Genomic DNA, 18,543 nt, shown 5'->3' on the forward strand with positions numbered 1-18,543 from the left:
CTATACTGTGCTCTCTCTGTGGAGCACAGCTTATTGGGTTGTCAGCAAGCTTGTCACACTGTCCTCCACTCTTAATAGCTAGATGTCACTGAACAGGGACTTGCGACGTTGGTCTTAATGTCGGAGTGATGAAGAAGGAGATTTATTGGAGGAAGGAAGTAGACATAGAGGCGCACAGATAGACAGGTGGCAGATGGATAGATATGTGTTCGCTGTGTTTATCATAGCCAGCACAGCGTGATGTGTGGCAGCCAAGTATTGGTTCAATGGTGGGAGTGCCACAGGCAGTGTGCCTAGTAAACACTCCCTTAATTGACCTGCTCTCAGCTAACAGGGTGTGATGCACAGACACACGCACACACCCACTCACACAAAGAGGCAGATATAAGCACTGTGACACAAAAGGAAATAATTTTAAGATTGATATCTGCTTAACTGTAACACATGGTATGGCCAAACTCATGATTATTAAGAGTGGACAAATGTTTTTAAATTGGCTTATACCGACTACAGGTGAAGAATAAAAGACAAAACAAGCAAGCTTACCAACTATAGAAGGTCCCTGCTTGCCACAGGAGCTTATGGTTTAACAGTTGCTATGGTAACCATCAAAGAAGGGCTAGCAGAGCTTGATGGGAACAGTCTCCGTGGTGGGAGCGTCTTTCTGTGACCTGTAGTACCTGGTGTGTGTTAATGCTCAAAAACATTAAAAAAACCCAACAAAACCAAAAACAAAACAAAAAAAATCAAAACAGATTTCTCTTGTGATTTTTATCTCTGTTCTTTTTGCTTGTTTCATCAGTAATCTGTACTGGCCACCACATTCCACTCTTCCTGCTTTAATCTACATTACGGTGTCATCACCAGAGTGAAGACCATTTCCTACGCTCTTGTTTTGCAGCCTTGGACTACTTTCAGCATGTTTTTACAGCATGTTACTTTCCAGAGCTTGCAATTGCTCCTAAAGATTAGCTCTGAGTTTGTTTCATTTTTTTGAGAAGTAAAAATAAAAGAGAACATAGAGTAAACAAATACCAGGAAGAAACAGATTTTTTTTCCTTGGTCTTTTTAGTTGGTATCGAAGCTCTCGGTAGCACACTGACAGGTTTAGCACCTTTAGCAAGTCTGGGTTCATTAAGAGTTTTCCTCTTATAGTACTTTGCTTTTCCCACAGTTTTCTATGTGTGTGGTTTTCCTAGACTAGCTATTCTGCCTTTTTTTCCCTCCTCCCTACTGACAAATTAATCATGTCTGGCTGTCTTTATTTCACTCTCCAATGCTCTTCCTCTAACACACACACACACACACACACACACACACACACACACACACACACACACACACACACACACACACACACACACACACACACACACACACAAACATGGTGTCATTGTTATTGTTTTTTTCTCTCTTGCTCTCAAAAATGCCCTTTTTTGTTGATTTTTCTTCTCCTCTGACATTTAAAGGGGTGCTCTGTCAAAGCACTGGAGTACCTCGTGCCCCGCAATAGTATTTTTGAAAGCTACGCTGAACGGCTTGGTCAAGATTAATTTTGATGTCAAAGGCCAGTAGCTATAATCTTTTAAAGCTTTAATGTTGATATATAGTTGCCTTATCTGTAGCCAAGGGGCAAAACGTGCTCTCTGATTCTGGGAGGTCTAGATGTCCGTGCTTGGACATGGACTGAAAATTCTCTGTGTGCTTTGAACTTAGATTAAGAGTATCACAAAAGAGTGAGCTTGTGTCCTTTGACCCTTGGACATGAGTGTTTTTACTTGTTAGTGAGTCGTTTATTATTCATGCAGCATCTTCAGTCATTCCGCTTATATTTTGTCAGTGACCAGAACTTGTGCTATTGCTTTTCAGGCTGCTTTAACCCATCCTCTTCACCTATTTCCCGACTTCTTCGCAGCCTCTGCGAAGGCTGTGGTAACATATTCTCCGCCGGCTCCCACAGCTTCTTTTTTAGATCTGCTTGCAATCCAATTTTGAGGCCAAAACTTGCTCAAGAAAAAAGAAAAGATAAGAAAGGCTTACATTATGGAATGTGTATAGTGCTGTCGGTGAACATAATGCCGACAACGATTGTACACGGTTGTCGCAGCATGACGCAAGTGTAGTGTGACAGTAGGAGCTACTTAAATGTTGCCTGTAGAAAAATAATCTTTGTGAATAGCTTCCCAGAGCAATCTCAGCAGGAGAAATGTTTTGTCTGCCTCTTCCTTTTGCAGCAAATAAAACATGAGCAGTGTGATTTGAGTAATTTCAGATGTAATACAATAGAAAACTACACAGCCTTGTGGTTATATATTTGCATTATTTTCTGTCATGTGTATGTGAGAGATGCCCTGTTTGTCTGCGTTTTGTTTGTGTGTGTGTGAGTGGGTTGTGCCACATGTATCTCTTGTACTCAAGTGCGGGCCACACTCAATGTGACTGAACAATGAGTTCAGCCGACTGAGGACTGGGGAGCCGACCTTGTTAATAACCCAGATAAACAAACACGCAGATGAGCCACAGCAGTGAAACAATGACAACACAATAGGCAGTGTTTCATCAGTGGCAGACAGAGGATAATTACGGCTATCCTCCCACTCCCTCTTTGCCTCTTAAACATCCTCTTCTTCATCTCTTCTTCTCTTCTCACACCTCCCTTCGTGTCTCTTTTATCTCTTCCGCTCTTTCTTCTATCTTTCTTATTTGCTTCATTGATTTCTTTCTTTCTTTTGTATTTTTTTGTCTGTCGTTCTTTCCTTGACATTACAGCTCTTCTTGACTTCTTACCTCAGTTACAATTAGATCATTTTGTTGTCACTGAGAGGGAGAGGATGGGGAAGAGGGTTAGTGATTAGTGTTAAGCTGCCAAAGGTGTTCCCCACTCAGATGCGAGTGTTACTTCCCCTTCCTCATTCTCTCAGTTTGCCCCCTCGCATCAGGCACACATTCCACACGCATGTTCATTAATACGAGCTTGTACGACAGAGTCATCTTTGCCAGGTGAGGATTTAATTGCCAAAGTCGGTGAAGTGAAACATTGGGGCCAGGGCAGGAGTATTAGTTGTAACCAACTTCGTGAAATAGTGTTGTTATTTGAAGAAAGGTTGTAGGATCACAAAGAAAAACTTTTATTCGACTTTTAGATTCTTGTCCTACTTTCCCAAGTTTCGCCATCTGCTTTGGGGACTGTGCACACAAGAGGTAGAGTGCATCTCAGTCTGAGAGGGTCTCTTGTGAACATACTACTACCACCAATACTAATATGGCTATTTCCACTGAGAATAGCAATGTTACGCATGCAAACACATTTTTAAAAATTGTTTATTACTGTACATCCCCCTCATTTCTCTGTACTCCCAGAAAAATATCAGTCTGGCTCAATCAAGCTCTTTTGCTAGATTTGAAGTAGGTACAATAGGAGGTGAAGCACTTACTACTGTATTTTCAAACTGACATACCAAAAGAAAAAATATTTTCTATTTTCAGGCAGAAAGTCTGAATTAGCCTAACCAATATCGTATATTACTGGATTCAGCACAGTGAGACCTTTCCAGCAAATCCTGTTTAGTGATTCTGGGACAATCCTACCTAATACAGTTGAAACGTATATGAGCACATTCATTGCAGATTCTCATTTGAAATGTTCACCCATTGTACTTCTGTGTTTGTAGAGCTCTATTTCATCAAGAGATCACAATGTTAACTTTTTTTCCCCTATAGAGGAAGCCTCAGTCCACTCTCACACCCAGTTTGGAATTAATTTGGCCTTCCATTATGAAATTACATGAGTTCAGGTGTAGCATCTCCCATTTGGCTTAACATTTTTGAGGGGATATCACAATATCTGTTAACTTTTGAGAACTTTCATTATTTAAGAAAACAAGTTAAAACATCTAAAAAGCTATTGTTGCAATGATATTGGTATCTTAAAATGCTGTAGTTTATACATGTAGCATACACATACCTCCACCACTAATCTTGTGTTATACCAAAAGTGTGTTATGTATGCATTGCTGAAGCTATTCCACAAGGACTGGTGGTCCAATCCATAAAGGCTTGACCATTTAGGGCAGCGGTCCCCAACCTTTTTTGCGCCACGGACCGGTTTATGCCCGACAATATTTTCATGGACCGGCCTTTAAGGTGTCGCGGATAAATACAACAAAATAAAACTTGTACTGGTACCGAAAAAAAAGAAAATTTATTCATAACACACGTGAAAAGACCAAGGAAAACCGAGTAAACGCTAAAAACGATAACAAAATAACGCTGAAAACCGATAAAATCCCTGAAAACTATACATTTCACACCTGAGCCTCAACTCTCGCGGCCCGGTACCAAACGACTCACGGACCGGTACCGGTCCGAGGCCCGGGGGTTGGGGACCGCTGATTTAGGGGGCGAGGTCAGCCGCAAGGAGGTTTAGGAGATTAACATTGTTGTTTTTTTAAAGAAAGAGTTGAGAAGGAAGTGTTGCCAGACGCAGTCTATGTGCTGGTGGGAGAGAAATGATGAAATTGATGGATGGCATATATAAAAAAATAACTTGTATAATTTTCCCAATTTCTGTCTCACTGCTCTTGTGAAGCTCTGTCAGCCCTTTATTGGAGACCTTTTACAGCTGTGGAAAATGTAAAAAAGGCTAAGCTGCCGAGTTCTATTAAAGCTGCCAGATACTGTCTGAATCATTCAAGAGCCCTCCAACACGCTCTCTTGTTCTCGTCGTCTAAAGTTTCCTCTCCCCAAATGAAGCTTCAACAGAAAGCTTCTGTGAAGACCTCCCACTGAAAAACTTGTTGGTGTTAAAGGAAGGACACGGACAAGCACAGATCAGGGAGGCTTATTGCTCCCCGCTGCAGCAGTCACACTAGGAGGGCTCTGAAATCTGGGGTGGACCTGCTGGGAACTTGCATCCTTTCCCTTCATGTCTTCAATATCGCTCTTTCTTTGTTCTTTTTACTTGACAATTTTTGTGCCTCTCCCTTATATCAGAGAAGAAGGAGCCCTCTCTACAACCGAGGAAGAAGTAGTATTTGATATAGCTCTACTCTCTACCCACTTAACAAAATGGCACAGCTGCCTCTTCACCATGAGTCTTCCACTGACGGCTGAAAACGTTGAATTGCTTAACCTTAGGGAAAACGCAGTGTATAGAATGAGGCTTGTATTTTCTCAGCCTTGTGCAAAAAATGTTCATATGGCAATGTAATGTGACAGTTGTGCAACAAAGGTGGGCTGAGATACTGTATGTGGCTAATAGTTTTTATGTAAGCAGTATTACAATTTTAGAGTAGGAGGAAAAGAGTGGTTTTCACAGCTGAAAAACAACATAAAGATTATTGGAAATCTCTAGGTAGGGGGGTGCTTAAAAGGATAATGAATAATAAAATAACCTCCTGAGTTTCAGTCTGACATTTCTAACTGCTCATCACAAAACATTATAAGGAAAACAAATTATATCCACAAGAGGTTGTAAGCTATCAGATATCAGCACTGATAAAACTGTTCATTCCTGCCCGCTGCCTTAAAAACCAATCATTATTTAACTTAGCGGTCCATGTATCTGGTTGTGATGACCTTTCAGTTGAACTATCATGAATGCCATAAACAGAGCCTTGGATTTAATGTTTTATTCAGTGTAAACATTAGATTAATTTATTTATATTTTATTTAACATTTCAGTATAAACATTGCTTTTTTTTTTTTTCTTCATGTTTTTCAAACAAAAAGGCTCCTCAAGTTCTCAAGATTAGAGTGAATGTTAGTATTAAGGGATTTATTTTGTTTATTCCACTAACACTAAGCCCGAGTTTTCATTGCATCACAACTTTTATTATAATGGATTTAACATTGACGTGATGCACCCGCCTCAATGTGCCTTATAAGCGTGTTTGTCTGCGTGTGCACTGTGCACGCATTTGTGTGTGTGTGTGTGTGTGTGTGTGTGTGTGTGTGCGTTTATTTTGTGTGCTTTGTGAAGCGGTCTATCCGTATCCTTAAGCAATGTGTTTATGCCTGTGAGTTTGCTTTCCTATGTGAGCATGCTTCACTGTGTGTGTGTGTCTTTGTGCGCGCGTGCGTGTGCGTGCGTGTGCGTGTGTGTGTGTGGACGACCTGGTATGTCATGCCTTTTGTCCTCTGTGTTTTTCTCTGCGTAGGGTGTGCTGCCCACCCCTTTGCTGTCCCCGTGGCAGGCACAGCACCAGGGCTTGACCCGTACCAGCATGCCCCAGCGCAGACAGAGTGAGTCACTAACACCCTTTGCAGCTATTCTCTGTCCTTCCATAACACAGCATATAGGGTCTGTAAAGTTTAACTTTGTCTCAAGTTAAAGCCTTCTAATCTACCGAGTCTTGTTTCCAGTTAGTAGAAGGGATTTTTTTCGCCTCATGATGTTCCAGAGCTGTTTGTGGTCTGTCTGCTTTTAGATTAATATGGGACAAGATTAGAAACAGGACAAATAGCTGTTTCTTGTTTGTTTTACTATACATAGTCTGACTTTTGGTCCTTTACAATTAATCCTCATGCATCCTCTTCCATTGCTTCCCCTGTATGACTTATTTTCTCCTTTTTTAGTTCTATTCAGTCAGAAATAACATCATTTATTGTCTTTTTTTAAAACCCGTAGACACCTGTATTTTAAGTCCGAGTTCTTATACTCATTCTACAGGAATGCTGTAAAAATATGCAGGGAAGAGAAATAAAAAATAACACACATAACATTGTCTTTGCCTATAGAGAAAGAGAAGACTATAGAAACAAGGGCAGGCTGGTCACAACAACCTCACCTATCTCAGTAGCTGTCACATGGCTTTTGTATTATGCAGTGCTGACAAGCTAGCAAGTAGAGGAGGCAGATAAAGAGAATGACAATGGGTAAATAGACTTCAGAAAATGCACATATGTGAGTGTGAAGAGCACAAAATGGAAAAAACAAACAAAGAAAAGAACCCACGCTGTGTTTCTTTGATCTACCTCAGTGGGACTTAGCTTTGTATCAAGAGGGGAAAAAAGTGACACAGGTATATTTTCTGGCATGTTTCAAATTATTACAAAATCACATTTTGACAGCTGTGTCCTTATTCCCCAGCCTTCAGTCAAAGTGCATTTTCTCCAACCAGTAAATTGCGTGGTCTAATTAAACAAAACAGCATCAAACAAAGGCGAAAAGGAAAAAAAAAAGGCTATGCACAGTTGAAGAAAAAAAGTAGGAGGATAGTGGTCATGACTTTTAAACCTACTGGAATATAATTGGTAGGCTGATGTATTTAGATATTACAATGAGACACTGAAACTGGAATGAATAAAAAGTGTATTTTTATTTTACTGGATAAACCACTAATGCTCTGACCCCCCTCAGGGAGCCCTGGCTATAAACAAAGCAGCAAAGAGTTCCTGCCAGTAGTAATGGTCTTAAGAATAGGAAAAAAGAGAAGCGGTGCGAATGAAAGGAGGTCATAGTAAATGAATTAAATTGGTTTGTGGAACTAATGTGTAACCTTCTCTTGGGCTTTGTTCTAATTCTAAATGGCACAATAAATATGTGCCTTAGATGTCGGTAACCCTCTCTTTCTCTTTCTCCCGAATCTCATTTCATCCTGTCTTCTAATCCGTTAACCCCGCTCTCTCTCCTCATCTCTGTACTCTTGTCTGTTAAAAGTCTGAAAATGAATCTCTCACAGTGTTTCTTCTATACCTTTGCCTCCTCACACATAATGCCTATGCAAGGAGTGGAGCACCTAGTGCAGTACTTCACTGACACAGCGTGGTACAGTAATCCTCTCTTTAACATGAAATGGACGTGCTGCCCACCTCCTGCTCGCTGGGCTGTTGTCTTGTGACACATGGCATGACAGAAGCATGTCTTTGTAATTCTGCGTTTGCATGATTAGCGTTTGGGTTTCAGTTTTGACTTCTTTCTATGCCTGCGTTTATTAATGGATATAAATTTGGGGTCACAGAGTTGTCACAGTTTTTTGAGTCTTCTGTCATGTTTTACAAATTTATTACGGCAATATTTTTTGTGCTTTTGCTTTTATTGTTTGTCTTTTAGTTAATTCCATTCTGTAATTTAACTATATAAGAACTGTTGTGCATGCTTTGGCTAATGTTTCTGTGTGTGGTTTGGTTTTTCTATATTTTATTCACTCATTAGGCGCTCACTTTGATGGATGAAGGGTATTAAAGGGAGTAAGATTTTCAAATAGCCTCATGTTATTGGATGTGAGTGTATATTTACTGCTGTCCTGAGTAATCACAGTCTTTCTAGCTCCCCTATCAAATGCAGCTACGCAACAAGGCAAATCTAAGTACTCACACATACTCTCAATCTTTCCACAGCTCTTATTTCAACACAATCCACCACCACGAGCGACACATGAAGTCTAATCTTGCTTTAAAATTGAGTGCCACCATATTGACGATCCCATCTGCTTATGTGCAGCAATCACATAGTCTTCTTGCTAAATGGCAATTATTTGCATCCTTTCACTTCACATTCTTGCAGGTTGCTTTTCTTAATAACAAACCATTTCTCGTGACATGTTGAGGGTGGGTGGAGATGATTTTATTGTAGTGGGATGTGAGATCTTCCAGGTGTCACAAATTAACATGATTTTTTTTTTTTTTGGGGTTCCACTGGTGATTTTGTGTAAAAGTGATAGCTATCATTAGTGAGCTGTGATATTTTCTTGGCAGTGCAGTGAACTGCTCAGAGTGATTGCTGCTAATTATTAGTATCTGTAGCAGATAGCTGCAGATGCAAATAATTGCTGACTATGACCCAAATGATACAGGATATCTCTACTAGCGAAAGCTGTAAATATATGGGCTCATTACAAAGCTTGCAGTTAGACGTAGAATATGACTGCAGTTCTTACAAACATTTCAGTCTGTATGAAATGTGAAGCACACTGTCAGAAATAGTACAATGCATGTATTCGTCTGGTTTTAGTATGTTTTGCTCTGAATGAGTCAGAGGCACAATGGAAATAAGGTCATGTTAATAATGTCACTCACCTTTTTAGATGATGCTTGATTCATATGATAATTACTTTTGTGACATCACTTCTAATTTGTGGATTATGTCTCACACTGAGTCGTGATATACATGAGATATTAAGATGCTGATGGGTCGACTGGTGGACTAATCGGAGCTTATTGTAAGATGCAAAAGAAGCCGACATTATTCAGACTTCATAATGACAGACTTTGAATCTAGAAGTATAAAAGCAGCATTTTTTTTTTTTTAAATGAGCAAACTGAAAACGAAAGGTGAACAAGGGTTTTGTAACACGCTAGTGGACGTGTTGTGGCAGGGGACCAGGAGATGGAGCTGTGGCCTCAGACATGCTCTCTCACACTTACAATACAAATGACTGATGGTACAAACAGATCCAGCATCCTGACCAGTGCAGCTATATATTCCTGTCCTTTGAGATCCCTTCACTTCGAACTCACAGTGAATATGTTCTGCTGAAACTGAGTTCAGGCTTTTTAGAAGCTTTTGATGGTTCCAGGTGGATTTGGATCCTACAGGCACTGCTCAAAGAAGAGGAGCCAAAAGGCTGGTCTTCTGATTTCTGATTGTAAAAACTGGCAGTACAAACTAAATAGGCTAGAAAGGCTAGAAATGTCTTGAAGCATTTTTATATACGTTTGGTCATGAACTACTTTGAAAATGTACTTGGATAAGATATCTGCAAGTACAGGAGTAGAATATTGATTTTTTTCATGTTGCATCTGATGCAAGGATCTCAGCTTTTGCTGGACTTCTTATAGATACAGTAACCACTGTCTGGTCCTGTAATCTGCTGCTTATCTGCACCTGTGTTACAGGGTGGTTGCTATAAAAAGGTTATCTTATGTCACTGTTCATCTTTGGTAAAAAAAAAAAGATGTATTTAGTGAAGCAGTCATGCAGAATAATATATAGAATCTGTTTGCTTTCCCCTGGCTACATCTAAACAAATAAAGCAGGTGATGCGTACATCGTTTGTTACATAGATAAATAAAACACTTAAAATACAAGCTAATTGCACACTGGCTCTGTCAGCTTAGACTGTGTATATAAAAGATAGCTCTAGCTTCTGAGTTTGAATACAACACCATATATGGATGTGACTTAAATTTGCATTCTTTCACATGGCCTGCAGAGGGCGATTCCTACGGGTGTAAAAGGGTCTTTGTCTTCCTTGCTGTGTGATGTCAGTAAACACTTTGCTGATGAGTTTATGTCTGACTGTTGCAATCACTAGTTTTAAGTCTCCTTTAATAGAGCAGGATGTTCGTTTTTTCAAATTATAGTCCCCGTTAGTGTTCATAAGGGTAGGGCTGCTCGATTATGGCAAAAATGATAATCACGATTATTTTCACTGAAATTGAGATCTCGATTATTTGACGATATTTATTTAACAATAACAATGTATTGAATAATGACTTTAAAGATTGTCAAAAAATAATATAAAATAGTGTGCAAATACTGATAACAGTGCAAATGTTTGCAATATAAAAAATAAATGAAAAATGTAAACATCTATGTTTAGTGAACTTTGCAGTGTTGCTCTGTGGTGCAGCTACAACACCGTAGCAAAGTTTACACACTATGTCTACTTGATCCACGTCTGACTCCGTGAACCATAATGTTTCCACACCACTGAAGTTTTTTTTTTACCTCTCTTTTCAACCAACAGCAGTCACTCTCCTCTCCAAATAACTTCTGCTTAGCTTTCCGAGCTTCCCTCGGGTCCTCTTAATCAGCGGTCCCCAACCCCCGGGCCTCGGACCGGTACCGGTCCGTGAGTCGTTTGGTACCGGGCCGCGAGAGTTGAGGCTCAGGTGTGAAATGTATGGTTTTCAGGGTGGTTTTCAGCGTTATTTTGTTATCGTTTTTATCGTTTACTCGGTTTTCCTTGGTCTTTTCATGTGTGTTATGAATAAATTTTCTTTTTTTTGGTACCGGTACTAGTTTTATTTTGTTGTATTTATCCGCGACACCTTAAAGGCCGGTCCATGAAAATATTGTCGGGCATAAACCGGTCCGTGGCGCAAAAAAGGTTGGAGACCGCTGCTCTTAATTGTTGTGACACGTGTTCGAAATGCAGAGAGGTGCGCTCGATTTGCCACACGGAGCAGCACGAGAGTAAAGCACGAGGGAGGGGCTAATAATCGGCTCAGTCATTTTTAATGATCGTTGAAAGCCCAGATCGTAATCGTGATTAAAATTCGATTAATTGAGCAGCCCTACATAAGGGTGATAATGCAGGGTGTGGGCAAGCTTACTTTAAATGTAACGAACTGGTAGAATGTCAGCGTCCTTCCGTTTGATCCAACCTGCGCTTGTTCTGTGTGGTGTCAAATAGCTATGATAACAAAGACGAAACCGCTCAGCACAAGCCTTCAAAAACAGATCAGTCCAGCTGGTGACGTCCCCGACTATGTCCATCTTTTATATACAGACTATTGCTTTGAAACAATTCGATGTAGTCAAAGTAAAATACGTTTACGTTGAGTCTGTGTCAGCAGCTCTTTTGTTTTTGGACGGGATAATTAGCTCCTCTCATCCAGGTGTGCATGGTTTTGTGCTCATAAACTGGATGTCCCCTATTGGAGGGCAACACCATGGTTGGTATGAATTTTGTGTGGTTCAACAGCTCAGCATGTTCTCACGTAGGCAGCGTGTATTGTAGCTCCCAGTTTGAATATTTTGAAGCCCCACTGCAGCAGTGATTGCAAAATAATTCAAAAGTGTCAGTAGATTTCAGACTCGCACAACAAGGTTATTCTCCTCTGCTGAATCAGGGCTGCCTTTGTGCCTTTTCTTCTTTTTAATGTAGGACTAGTTCAGTGGCTGGTAATTGAAACAGGCTGTGATATTGTGAGGGTCGCAATTTTCCATGAGGTTCAAAGATACTTGGGGAGGATATTTATTCACTTATTTATTTAAAACTGTCTACTTCAGAAACATGTTAATAAAACACTGCCTGTATATCACACACTTAGTGTTCACTTATTGATACACTGTTCCTTTTTCTTTTACCCCACAGCCTCAAATACTACGGCCTTTCAACCCCTGTCTCAACGAGCACCTCCAACAGGGAAAACTAGTAAGAACAACCCCTACCGTGGGCCGCAGTGACCTCACAAGGAGTAAATCAGAGGAAGCAACCCATTTAGATGCTGACCGTCCTCTTAAAGCAGTTGTGGCAGATGCGTCCGGGCCAACAGGCCCTGACAAGCTGAGTCATCTCCCGAACACCAACCTGCACCGCCTGGGTTCTGGAGCTCCACAGGGGATAACTGCCAGGGACAGTCCAGCATCAGCAGCACAGCATGAGAGGAGAGCCCCCGCTGCGGTACTGCAGAACTCTGTCACTGCTAGATCTGCTGGTTTGACTTGCCCTCGCATGCTGCAGCCTCCTCGCTTTCACAAGCGCGTTTCTCTCCCTGCACTCAAACCAGGGGGCACTGGTGGCTTTGGCTCTCTGAAGCCGGGGTGTTCCTTAGGGCCTCTGGCTAACCAAGTGAAGCAGCTGCCGCCTCCATCTAGAGGCCTTCCCTGCTTTAACACTGGACCCCAGGTGCAAGCTCAAAGTCTGTTTTGTACTTCACTGCTTCAGCCTCGCAGGGATCCAAGTTACACCAGTTCCAGCCGGGAGGAGCACAGCCTAAAGGAGCCTAACCAGGGTACACTGAGACCCCGGGTCAGCCAAGTTCCCGATCCCTTTGAGTCACTCATGCCTCCCAAAGCCAAAGATTCCCTGAGGACCTGAAATCCGTCCATCATAACCTAAAACTGAAATTACTCTGACATTGATAGTCATCTCCTTCGCCTCCTAGCTCATTACTAATATATATGAGACATTCAAGCACTGCCTATTGTTTCTAAATTAACCACTTCAACATGATTGATCAAAATGTATTATGTAGACGGACCTTATTTTCACTACTGTCCACACTTGTGAGATCGAAGGGTTTTGATGAGGAAGTTAGTTTTGCACATGAACATGAAGGCTGCAGATGGAAGAAAAGAGTGTTACCAGTTTTGTTTTCTTTTAATACCCACTGGCTAATGTCACATTTTAAAGTCCAAGTTCACTCGTTCCTCACACAACCGTGCCCTTTGACACACAGGTGCATTTGGTTTTAAACATAGTGGTGACATGAGTTTGACCTTCGCTGTGTAATAGACAGCCCGGGGGGAAACCGAGGGAAAAAAGAAAGTGGGAAAGAGGCAAGAAAGTGAATGTGAAATGGGGCTAGAGACAGAAAAAAAGAAATTTGTCAAAGCGCTCTGGAGTTGTCGCTTCTAGAATGAGAATATGTGTAGGTAAACGTGTCTGAGTGTGCGCATATGTATTTTTTTTAAAGATAGAGAAACGTAGTGTTGAGAGATGGATTTAAAAAACAGCTCCACGCTGTAGGTGTTCACATCCTTCCAGTTCAGCTCACTACACTTACATCCTGAGTGAACTTTCAAACCATGCACGTGGTAGCAGAAGGGTTCACAGACCTTTTGTGTCAATGCACTGTGATGGAAATATAGGCACTGAAAAATAACAAAAGGCTGGTGGTGGGGATATAATTAGAAACAGTGTGCAAGTGAGGAATTAGCTTTCATAATGTAGTGGAAAGAAGCAGCATAATAAAGCACTCACACACTTAAGTGTGCTCAGGGACAGTGGAAGCGCACTCATATCTATATGTGCAAACACAGACAAAATACACTGTTATTTCAGGGTTACTTTGTGCAGTTTTAGATGAAAACGACTGAAGAGTAAAATGAGATATGGTGAGAAGGAAATGGTATGTTTAAAAAAAAAAAAGCAAAGTTAATATCTGGATAGTAAAATCGTTGCTACAAGACAATGAACTTTTAAAACATACTGAAAAAGAGTAAACAAAGGGTGATCTGCCCAATTTCAAACATCAACATGTGGTAGAAGAAAATATCGCAAGTCAAACTCAGGTTGAGAATGGTGAATAAAACTGAATAAAACATCATTTGTGAGTTAATTAAATAACTTACAATGCACGCTGACTTTCTTGAAACAACTTTTCCTTTAATCGCCCACACGTGGAAACGTCAACTAATGGGGATTCATTAGATGTGTGAAGCTGCTGCCTGGAGAAAAAGCGTGCGCGCTGAGCTGCTGTCGTTTTTATTTTTTTCCCTATTCCACCGTCTCTCCTCTCACTTTCTTGCATGTCTCTTTGGGAACATCAAAGGTATTAGCGCGGTATTTTCAGGTGGGGAGCCTTCAGGGCTTTGGTGGTGTTTCTGTGGGAGTTTTGCAGAATTGTGTTTATCGCTGCTTTGCGAAGCCCTTTTGCAGTCAAACGCTCTCGAAATGTCCCTGAACGGAGAGCAGCAGTGTGTTAAAAAGGCCTTCTGACAGCAGCTCTGCTCTCTCCTCTGTCACGCCGCGTGACCGCTTGGTGTACGCCTCTGGCAGTGTCCGGTCTACTGCGTCCAATAATGCACCCTACAAAGACAGAGTGAGACAGAGGGGGAGAGAGAGACACACACATGAGTTGTATAGACGCACATGTACAGGAACTTTGGCAGAACTCAAAGAGACGCGAAACTCAGAAGAGACGCAGACATCATTTCACACTTTCCAACAGTCGCACAAGTGCACCTACAGGCCAGCACTCTGAGTTCTTTAACAAAGTGCATGAAAGTGTATCTGTGTTGTTTTGGAAGTGCTCACAAAATGAGGTCTCCAAGTAAACACTCATCTGTTTGCCTGCTGTAGCCATAAAAAAAGATGCCCATCTCTAGATTACCCTGGAAATGGATAGAGGCTTGTGTTTGTTTGTGATTGAGGATCCATGTGGCTGATAATACATGTTTACCTGTTGGATGGCTCAACATTGTGCCAAGCCAGCCAAGCAGTCAGCAGTGCTCTGTGAAGCCAAGAAAAGCCCATTTCTTATAATGAAAATGGAACGTGGACAGGAAGACACACCCAGAGTGTAAGATAGGTGCCCAGCAAGAGACAAAGAAAAGCTGAAAACAATTTATAAAAGTAGTGAAGGTGCTAATGATCAACACAAGCCCTTTCTGGCAGACTTGTCTGTAAAATGTCACGAAGGACAGAATGCATACAATCTTTGTCTGCACTGTGGTCTAGAGAATAGCCTGCGCCCCTCAGCTGTGTCATTCACTGCTAAGTAATGCCAAACAGGAAATCAATGTTGCCTGCTGTGTGTATTTGTATGTGTGTATTTATGTGTGCGTATCTCCAGACACCTCTGGCTGCCAGTGTTTTGCTCTTGGAGGAAAGAGTGTGTGTGTGTGTGTGTGTGTGTGCGTGTGTGTGTGAGAGAGAGACAGAGGCAGTGAGAGATCCATCAGCCCAGGCCAAACGCAAAGCCATGCCAGGGAAAACAGGGCAGTACCATGCCTCTCTGTGCTGTATTCCCAAGCTCCAAATCAATGTCCTTGTTCAGTTTAGCAGTCAAGCAAATCTCTCTTGCCTGCTATGCTTTAACAAAACAGGGCTAAAAACTCTAACAACTTGGATCAGTCCTAATGCAGGAACTTGATTCGCTTTATTTTTCAGAGAGGACGCACAAATTATAAAGCTGCATTGCACAAGAGGGGAAAAATATATATTTTCTGCATTATTATTCTGAATGAAAGAGGAATGCAACTTTTTGCAAAAGGAAAAAAAATGCACAGAGAAAAAACACAACAAACACAGAGAAAAAAAGGTGTATTTACAGCTCAAGGCTTCATATAAAGGCTTTTTTTTTTTTTTTTTTAAAGCTGTGGGGCATTTTAGCACCTTTAGCTGATTGTTTTGATTCACTCACCACATTTTTTGCATTCATTTATTTATTTTTAAAGAAATATTTAATAAGACCAATATTCTGTTGAGTTACAAATTCGCTACTTCACCTTAAAGAATAAGATGTTGGCAATTGCAACTGTATTTTTTTTTTTTTTTGTGGCTCTCATTGGCCAAAAAGAAAATAACAAAAATAAACGAGAATCAGAAAAGTTAATGCGAGTTTGAAATGATTATCAGGAACAGATGTTCCTTTAGCAACCACTCTCATCTCTGATGACGTTTTTAAAGTAAAAGCTTGAATCTTGAAAGATGTAGGTTAGTGTTTCTTCAGCAGCTGTATGCTGTCATACTTGACTTGTGGTTCTGTGACACGGTGTGATGTGCTGATGTACGTTTTAGAGCAGATTCGCCATTCAAGTGTTACTTGCCAGCTGAATCACCAACTAGAAGTTTACAGTGTAAGCAGATAAGGCGCCACAGTGTAGCAGTTCATATTCCCATAATATCCAAGGTCACGGTATTTATCACTACATATTCTCCTTCATCAGCTGCTCGCAGCTCTTATGCACTGTCTCAAGTATACTGTGCAATACTGTTTGGAGCAAAAAGAAGGCGTGCTAAACTGTACTTGTAGCAATCTTTTTGGGGATAATTTATCTGAATTTAAGGAGCTACACCTCATACACTCCCTATCCAGTTTTCTATGCTCTTGTCACTACAGGCTATTTGTTTTCATCTTTGTGCCCCCACCCTTCAATTCTTTCATCTCTCATTAGTACATGTGGATCTGCCTGGCCCAGGAGCCTCCGGTAGCCCCCTCTGAGACCTTTCCCAAATCTCTGCCTCAATTCATGCTTACTCTATCTGCCATTACCTACTAGAAAAATGCTTTCAAATCTAAAGAGGATGTGGTACCAGCTATTGAAATGCAAATTATTAAAAAAAAAAAAAAAATCAGACATTTAAAAAAATTGTAATTTGAGGCACTTTAAATTACATTAGTTCTTAATGCTGAATGACAATTAAACTGTCTTAGGGGCGATACTTGGTTTAGACAAAATCTATTTTGCTTTATTTTACGCTCTCTTCTCTCCCTGTTTGTTTCTGTTTGCAAAGTCATATTTTTCTAGGAAGACTTGTGAGACAGCAATAAAGTTTGAACCAAATAAGCTGAGGAGGGTGTTTTGGCTAATTTTCAGTTTGAGTCCTGTCATGTTTTGGTTCTTTAATATTTGTAATATGTTTTTCGCATGTCACCAACAAAGCTGCCGATTTCAGTTTAAGATAAAACTGAAGCCTCATTCTTATTTTGGTCTTCTTGTTTTTCATGTCTGCTGGTTGTTTTACTGTGGAAATAAATTGTGCTTAAAAACCAAATGTGCTTTTTAGTAATGCTTTTTAAAATGAATGTTAAATTTGTGGGAATAAAAAAATAAAAATGGGGAAAAAACTCCAAACAATAGATGTAACTTATGTTCATTTTGAGATAGGAATTGTGAGAGGAAGATAGACAAACATAGACTTAGATATTACTTTACAGTATGTTATCACTGAGAAGAAATGCCTCCCTGTCAAATTAAACTAAGTAGCATCTCTGTTCATTACAAACCATGCAGCCTCTAGACACCTTGCATATAGTCCACTTAATAATGAGGTTACATGCTTCAGAGATGATGGGTGGGTAACAGACTGCCAAGCGCAAGAAGTAGCGTGACACTGTCATTAACTTCGAAAAGTGGGAGATGGAGTGCAAAAGGTTTTCCCTTGAAAGGAAGCTAAAGTGCTTTCATCATAGACTGTCAAATCTATGCTTAAAACTGTTGTCATATTGCATACTGCAGGTTACTCCTCAGAGAACAGAGGTTCAGTGGAGTAATTATACTGAGGGAATTTAAGTGTGAAGGAATGTTTAAAAATACAATCTAATCCCCAAATTCACCCTGACGTTGCTAACGCCGTAGTTAATACACAGATTAACAAAATCAGTGCAGAAGAGGCCGACATGTTCAGTGTGTCTCACTGAACATGTCTCCTTGCACGCTCATACAGTAAGTAGAGCACACTAAGTAGAGCAGGTATGCATGGAGCATGAATTTCGAATGTTAAAAATCAAACACATCAGGCTGTGGACTTAGCAGAAATGACGATTTGACATCTAAACATCTAGTCATGACAGACTACATTTTTTGATTCCTGTACTTCTACTGCCTGAAAATTGTTTGGTCCCTTCCTTTACACTGCACAACCATGATGGCAATGTTTGAGGCTGACAGGTCTATAACATTCTACACTGAGTCTCATGGCAGCAACTCAATGCATTTAGGCATGTAGACATAGTCAAGATGACCTGCTGAAGTTCAAACCAGGTATCAGAATGGAGACAAAGGTCATGTAAGTGGCTTTAAATGACCGGCTGGTCTGAATGTTTCAGAAACAGCTGATGCTTCTAGTGTTTACAGAGACTGATCTGAAAAAGAGAAAATATCCCGTAAGCAGGAGTACTGTGGGTGAATGTGCCATGTTGACGTCAGAGGTTAGAGGGAAATTGCTAGACTGCTTCAAGCTGATAGTAAAGCAACTGTAATTCAAATAACTGTTATTACATCCAAGGTGTGCAGAAGAGCATCTCTCAACAGACAGCAGATTGAACCATGAAGCAGATGGCCCACAGCAGCAGAAGACCACACAGAAGACCAAAGAAATAGCGTAGGTGGGGCGGCTAAGAAACTAAAAATGGGTCAAACAA

The 18,543-nt window shown here is 40.7% G+C and overlaps 1 protein-coding gene across 6 annotated transcripts in view; it reads left to right on the forward strand.

The window, feature by feature from the left end:
- Positions 1-14,169, forward strand: part of ccser2a (coiled-coil serine-rich protein 2a) — a 48,375-nt gene extending 34,206 nt beyond the window's left edge. For 5 of the 6 annotated variants that reach the window (XM_080869000.1, XM_080869002.1, XM_080869001.1 and 2 more), the window contains one exon: positions 12,045-14,169. In XM_080869000.1, the coding sequence (XP_080725126.1) occupies positions 12,045-12,770 (726 nt within the window). In that variant the 3' untranslated portion in view covers positions 12,771-14,169. Of the gene's footprint in view, positions 1-6,158; positions 6,244-12,044 lie in introns of all 6 variants that reach the window. The other variant, XM_080869005.1, reaches the window with a different exon arrangement.
- Positions 14,170-18,543: the final 4,374 nt, after the last annotated feature.

This window comes from Rhamphochromis sp. 'chilingali' (genome assembly GCF_963969265.1).
Source record: "Rhamphochromis sp. 'chilingali' genome assembly, chromosome: 20".
Taxonomy (NCBI): Eukaryota; Metazoa; Chordata; class Actinopteri; order Cichliformes; family Cichlidae; genus Rhamphochromis; species Rhamphochromis sp. 'chilingali'.